Below are 7103 nucleotides of genomic sequence, written 5' to 3' on the forward strand. Positions count from 1 at the left end.
GCCTGAACCACTCTAGCACCACCTTGACCACCACCAGTCATCAACAAACTCATCAACTTATGCATCGTAATAATCGTCATCATATCAGCAGGCAGCTGATCAAACTGTGGAGCATAAGCCCCTCTATTTTTCCCTTCCTTGCACAAATCCTGCTCAGCAGCAATCACATTCTTCAACGGCTCAAACCAACCACTCTAGTAGTGTACATATCTTATATTCTTATCATAGTATGAAAAAATTCATAAAAAGGTAAAGGTATTACTTACTTTGGATTCTCGGAGATCATTGTCGATAAAGATGGCCCGAACATTCGCTCACGAAATGATTCATAATATCTAACAATTTGAGTGGCTGAGAAAAGACCAGTTGTACGAAGCTTCGGTAAACGAGATATTATAGAATTAATTTGCTTCTGGAAGCCCATATCGAGCAGTCGATCTGCCTCATACAATATCAAAATCTGAACCCACAAAGTTGTTTTGAAACAGATAACCGATTCTTCAGAGCATTGTCCGTCCTGTGTCACACAGGGAAACAAAAGAACTTACTTAGGTTATTCATTTTACAACGCAAAATTGAAAATATACAGGAACATCATCTACCTGCCCGAAACCACTTTTGCTATCTCAGTCCATCTGTTTCCAAACATTTTTTGCACCTGCAAATCATCTTTAGATGTCAGATGATCTTGTGCATTAATCCTAACGGAAATCACTTATAAGACTTTTTTTTTTGGTAAATCAATTACACTTTAACATGCTCTACCCAGTCTTTGAACTTTTTTTTTCTTGTTTTGTTCATTCAATGCATTATAGACGAGCATAATTCAAATCCACTAGTTCAAATTCTGAAATGGTCGACTTTGCCATCTGGCTTAGGTGACGAGTTAGTTCATTTTGTTTATGTCTGTTAATATAAATATTTCTGTTACATTCAAAATAGAAAAGACTACTTGATCATTCAAGCTTCAAGTGAAAACACCTTTACGATCGTATTCTATCTATGGTTCCTGAAATTTATCTAACAAAATTTTCTAATTTATAAAGTATGACTAATGAATTTTCATCATTGACAAGCATGAACCAGCAGCTAACCGTAACCACTAACCTCACATACGAAACTACTGACCTACTAAGGAACAAACAATACACATCAGCTAGTAAAGACTGAGCAAAAACAATGTACCTAAACTTGCTACTACTGAATCCCATAATAAGCTAACAAGCTAACACCCATTATTCATCATATAGGACAAAGTAAACACGGTACAGTAAGATGATCAGATGATAAAATATTTATTAATGATTTCTATGACATAATATATCCATCCTAATATATTGCGCGTATATCATGTTAATTTTAAAAGTTGTAAACTTTCAGATGTGGTAAGAAGATTGAACTTGTGACCATAGCTTTTACTAACTCTTCATTGGAGGAGCTGATAAAAAAAAGGGTAAATTTGACCTTCATGTTAATAAAAATTGTAAACTTAAATGAATACATTTATCAATTTAAAATTCAAGATATATTTGAAATTAAATATTATTTTGTTTAAATTACAAAATAAAAAGGCTTTTAGCACAATATCTATCTATAAAAAAATCATAGTATCACATATCACATGTATTTCTCAACCAATATTAATGATTTTTGATTTTTTATGATATAATATAACCTATCCCAATATATTGCGTGAACATAATGTCAAATTTACAAATTGTCAACTATCACATGCGGTAAGAAGATTCAGAATTGTGACCATGACTTTTACCAACTCTTCTTTGGAGAAATTGGTAAAAAAAAAAGAGTTAAATTTAAATTCATGTTGATATAAATTGTAAACTAAATTCAAACATTTATCAAATTAGAACCCAAGATATATTTAAAATTAATTAACTATGAACAAACTCCGTATTTTTAACAAAAATAAAATATAAATAGTAAATTGAAATAAAACTTACCAAATAATAAACCATAAATAAAAAGTAATACACGGTTATATAAACTAAAACAAAAAAATAAATAAAAATTAACCAACCAAAAATGAAGAAAAAGAAATATACCTAAAAATGCAAGTTTAAACCATTTAAACTTTGAAAACATAACAACGAAAAAAAAACCAAAATAAAGTTCAAAATCAATTAAAACCAATATAATTTGTTATAAGTTTAAGATCTATATATATCTAAAAGTTCTATCAAGCAAGTGAAAAAATTGGCGTATTATTGACGATTTATCGATTGGTACTTAATAGATGTAATTAGGTTCCTTTAAAATATTTAATGTGCAAATATAAATGATTAACTTCATTTTGTTTAGCCCCGAAAATCTATATCTTCTATATACTAAAGTTGAATGAAAGTTGTTTTTTTAGCACTTCATTCATTAGGGTACTAAATGGGATTAATTAAATGTTTAATTACATTCGTTTACTAATTACATTAGTAACTGGTTATACCGGAGTGAATGCATTATGATCAATTAGGGGATAATTATTATGGTCATCAATCAATGGCGGAAGTCATAAGGTCGGCAGCTGAAAACAAAATCCGTTACCAATGGGAAAGTCTTGATTTTTAATTAACACCCACTATTCAGTATTCCATCTTCATTCACACGGATTCTTTTAAAGTTTCTTCATTTCAACATGTTTTCTTTTTCTCATATTGCAGTTTATTTCTTTTGATTTTTTTGGGCCAAATTTCTGTAAATATATATGTAGAATCTCTTTTTCTTTTTTATTCTTTTTTATCTGATTTTCTGTTTATTTTTTGCGGGACAGGCGGTTGCCGGGTGTTTGATATTATGTCTCAAAGGGACGGTTGTATGTGAACAAGGTAATCATCTACTATGATTTTGATTTACTGCTACCGTGATTTTTTATTAAAAGCTATCCATGTTCTTTGGGTTCTTTAATAGTTTGTCAAAGTTGTAGGGATTTTCCTATTTTTTGGGGATACTTTAAAGGATTTAAAGTGGGTGGGGATTATAATCGTGTTGCCTGCTTTGTTACCAAGAAATAAAATATGATTAAGTGCCAATTTTTTGGTGTGTGTAGCTACATGTGTGTTATAGGTGTGGCGAAAGCAAATGAAACCAACTGAGAAGTATTTTTTTTGTTCCTATGTCAATCCTACACCCATCGTTCTTTGTGTCTTTCTTTTTTAGTGATGCAACAAGAAAATATTGATATGTGTAGAATAATTATCATCTCCGACTGTTTGTGGAGAAATATTATCTAATTAACAATATTAGATATATTAATTGGGTATAAGACTCATGAGAGGTGAATCTTTCAGATATCATATTTTTGGAAGGCATACTCATATTTCATGATCCCCATATATGTGATTTGATGAACATGAAGATGATTATTGATACAGGTAGTACAGTCCTTACATTAGATTGAGCTCAATGCTTAATTATATTATTTTTTTACTTGGCCAATTTATCTCTATGGCTCTTCCTTTGTTGTGAATACCTAAAACATAGAACGACTCATATTATTTATATATGTGCTACTTTGATATAAATAAATTTGTTCGCACATTTAGTAATATTTACGATTATGATTTTCAGTGCAAATGCTTTTGTTTTCCTTGCAAGAAGAATAAGGCATGATACAGGAGATAAGGGATGGGATATCGCTATGAATCTCGATCAGGTTAGTTGGTGATTTTAAACCTTGGTGGAAGCAAAAGAGTAATGATATATAGGCCTAAAACACGCACTTAAAACTGGAGGTACTTCATTTAATGATCCAACAAACAACATGTGTGCATTTTACATATATGAGCTAAATCTTGAGTCTTATTTACATAAATGTTAAGGGGTATAGATGGGTTGTTTTTGTTTGGCATTTAAAATATAAAGAAATAATTATGTTGCATGGCAAAACATGAAACATATGATCGGGGGTGCTTAGTTTGGGCATTTTTGGTGTTATGTGACTCGTAACGTATCTATATTGGTTGGAGAATTATCAAATATTAGAAACTAAACTTTGAATTGTTGAGTTGAACGTTTGCTTATTTTAATCTCCTATATGCAGATGCCATTGGGTATGCGATGACGGTTGGGAAGCCTACAAGGAAATCTGAGTCTCGCTAATCAAGGTGCGTATCTATGTAACTGTCTTTTATACTTTTTTGTTGGCTATTAGTCCGATATGTTGCACATATCATACACCTTATGTTGGTAAAGTGGCCAGCAAATGTGAGTTACATTATAGAAAGAGTTGAGCAACCTCATGGTGGCTAAAAAGGAACAACATTTTGGTTCGTACATCCATGACTGAGAAACAGTATCTTGGTAAAGTGATCTCTTCCTTATTGCACAAGTTTTTGCAATTATGAAAATAACATTATCAAACTAGCTATGAGATTGTGGTGCAAGTAATCTTTGTCAAGCTCTTCATCTACATTGATTATTGACAGTGACGATATTCCCAATTGAGAACATTCAGGACTGCAATGGAGGTTCCTTAATGCACCACCATGATCAACCTCTCGCTCGGTGAACCAGTCTCGCAAACGTAGCTCCATCAGGTATTTTTTTAGATTCCAGGTAATGGATGCATCTCAATGTGGAAGGCTATAATTAAACCGCTGGACCAGACCGTGTCAAGTACATGGGCCCGTTCTCTGGTGATTCTCCAAGCTACCTTACAGGTGAATAGCATACCTTGAACCTTTGCCAAGAATTGTAAACTTGAGGTGATTCATAACCTTGGTGGTTGATCAGATCAAGGGAACCTCCCTTCTCGGTCGTTCTTGCCAGTTATTGGAGAGTATTTTTTTGTTGTCTCCTTCCAATTGTGGCACTTCCTTTTTGCATGATTGTAAGTTTGTAACAAACTCATTGTAATCGATGTGCCTGCAACAAGGGTAGTCGGTGGATAAGAAAGTCATCTTTTGTTTATATCACATATATTTATATATATAAGTTTGCTCATATGTTACTTGGCACGCCCCTGTCTCCTTTTCTTCTTGCATCTAACTATACAAGACCATAATATATAAGAGATCATCATCACTCATGTTTTTGGATATGTACATTTCATCACCTTCATTCTATTCCAGCAACCTCAGCTCATCAACACTCACACCGACATTAAACTCGAACTGAACAATAAAAAACCTCAAAATAAGACAATTTTACACACGTACAAAACAACCCGTGAAGCCCGACCGTGCAACGCACGGGCCTTCACTCTAGTTACAATAATAGTAATAAATTTTGAAAGAAAAGAAAAAAGGAAAGAACGTAAATCAACATATCATTAAGTGCTACTCGTAATTTGGAGCAACTATAGTATTAACTACTTTATTAAAGATTGATTAATTTTAATTAATTATAAATTTAATAATATATTAAAATATTTTTAAAATAAATGAAGTAATCAAAGCAATCCAATGATTATAATGTAGTCTTCCTTTTCGTAAGATGGTTGTGGTTTTTTAAAAAAAATTTAAGAGGTTATCTTATAACTATTAGAAGATAAAAGATATAAGATTAAAATCTAATATGTTCAAATAGTATGTTCAATAAAAATGTTATAACAATATTTGTAATCCTTTAAATATATAGTATTTTAACAGATGATCATTTAACATGTTATAAGACCCATCTATTCAATCGATATGGAGTTGATGACAAAGTATAATTCTTGTTTATTTTAGGCATCATCTCAATGGCTTGGAAAAAGAAACCAATTGTGAGATAAGTTTAGATGAAGTCAAACATCGTGAAGATAATACTACATCATCTCACGACAAAGGTACCACCAGTTTTAACTATGATGAAAATATTGAAGAACCAAAGGTTGGCATGACTTTTGACACTATTGAAGAGCTTGCTACTTTTTATGCAAATTATGGGGAAAAAAAAGGATTTGGAGTGTATAAAAGGTCTTCGAGAAAGTCCTACACTGATGATGAGAAAAAGTATGCGACTGTTTCATGTAATCCAGCAGGGAAGTCAATTTCCAAATCAAAAAATATTTTGAACCCTCGACCCGTTTCTAAAACAAATTGTCCAGCAAAAGTTAATGCAGTTCTTGGACATGATAAAAAGTGGAATGTGTCAAAAGTTGAGCTCAAACACAATCATCCGTTTAGTCCAAGCAAAGGACGTTTTTATCGGTGCCATAGGTTCGTGAATCGAAATGTCAAAAGACGACTTGAAATCTATCAAAGAGCTAGAGTAAGAATGAATAAGGGTTTTAATACCTTTGTCGTGGAGAATGGGGGGTATGAAAATGTACCATTTACGGAAAAGGATTGTCGTAACTACATTGATAAAGTGAAGCGATTAAAGTTTGGAGAAGGTGATGCTGAAGCAATTCAAAGTTATTTCACGAAGGTTCAATCTTCAGATCGGAATTTTTTTTACACATGGAAATTAGACGACGAAAATCGATTAAAGAGTTTGTTTTGGGCGGATGCGCGATGTAGGGCAGCTTATGAGGAATTTGGGGATGTTGTCACATTCGATACTACGTATCTTACAAATGAGTATGAGATGCCAATGGCTCCATTTGTAGGAGTAAATCATCATGGACAATCAATATTGCTTGGTTGTGGATTGATTTCAAATGAAGATAATGAGACATTCACATGGCTATTCCAGTCATGGCTTGCATGTATGTCTGGGCATCCTCCTAAAGCCATTATCACAGATCAGGACCAAGCTATGAAGAACGCAATACAGAATGTGTTTCCTGATGCACGTCATAGGTGATAACTATTTACCTTTTTAACTAGCTGGTTTACTTTATATACTTATGAACTATATTAAAATTTAGATAAATCGCAATCAAAGCATATCATTAAAAAATCAAAGCTGGTTTACTATTTTCCTATGTCTAAGAACTAATTATTTCGTTGAATAATATTTTTCTTTTTTGTTAGGTGGTGTCTGTGGCATATCATGAGGAAACTGCCCGAGAAGTTAGGTAGTCATAAGAAATACAAGTTAATTAAGTATAGGCTTAAAAAGGCTGTGTATGATTCTTTTATCCCGAGTGAATTTGAAGATGCGTGGAAGATAATGCTTGAAAGGTACCAACTCCAAAAAAATAAATGGTTGATAAGTTTGTATTT

At 32.5% G+C, this 7103-nt stretch overlaps 1 protein-coding gene across 1 annotated transcript; it reads left to right on the plus strand.

The window, feature by feature from the left end:
* Positions 1-3636: 3636 nt before the first annotated feature.
* On the plus strand, positions 3637-6741 carry LOC122601770 (protein FAR1-RELATED SEQUENCE 8-like). Its single transcript, XM_043774507.1, has 3 exons — positions 3637-3664; positions 4052-4061; positions 5682-6741. Exons 1-3 carry the CDS (start codon positions 3637-3639, stop codon positions 6739-6741), a joined length of 1098 nt encoding a protein of 365 aa, XP_043630442.1.
* Positions 6742-7103: the final 362 nt, after the last annotated feature.

This window comes from Erigeron canadensis, chromosome 5 (assembly GCF_010389155.1).
Source record: "Erigeron canadensis isolate Cc75 chromosome 5, C_canadensis_v1, whole genome shotgun sequence".
NCBI lineage: Eukaryota > Viridiplantae > Streptophyta > Magnoliopsida > Asterales > Asteraceae > Erigeron > Erigeron canadensis.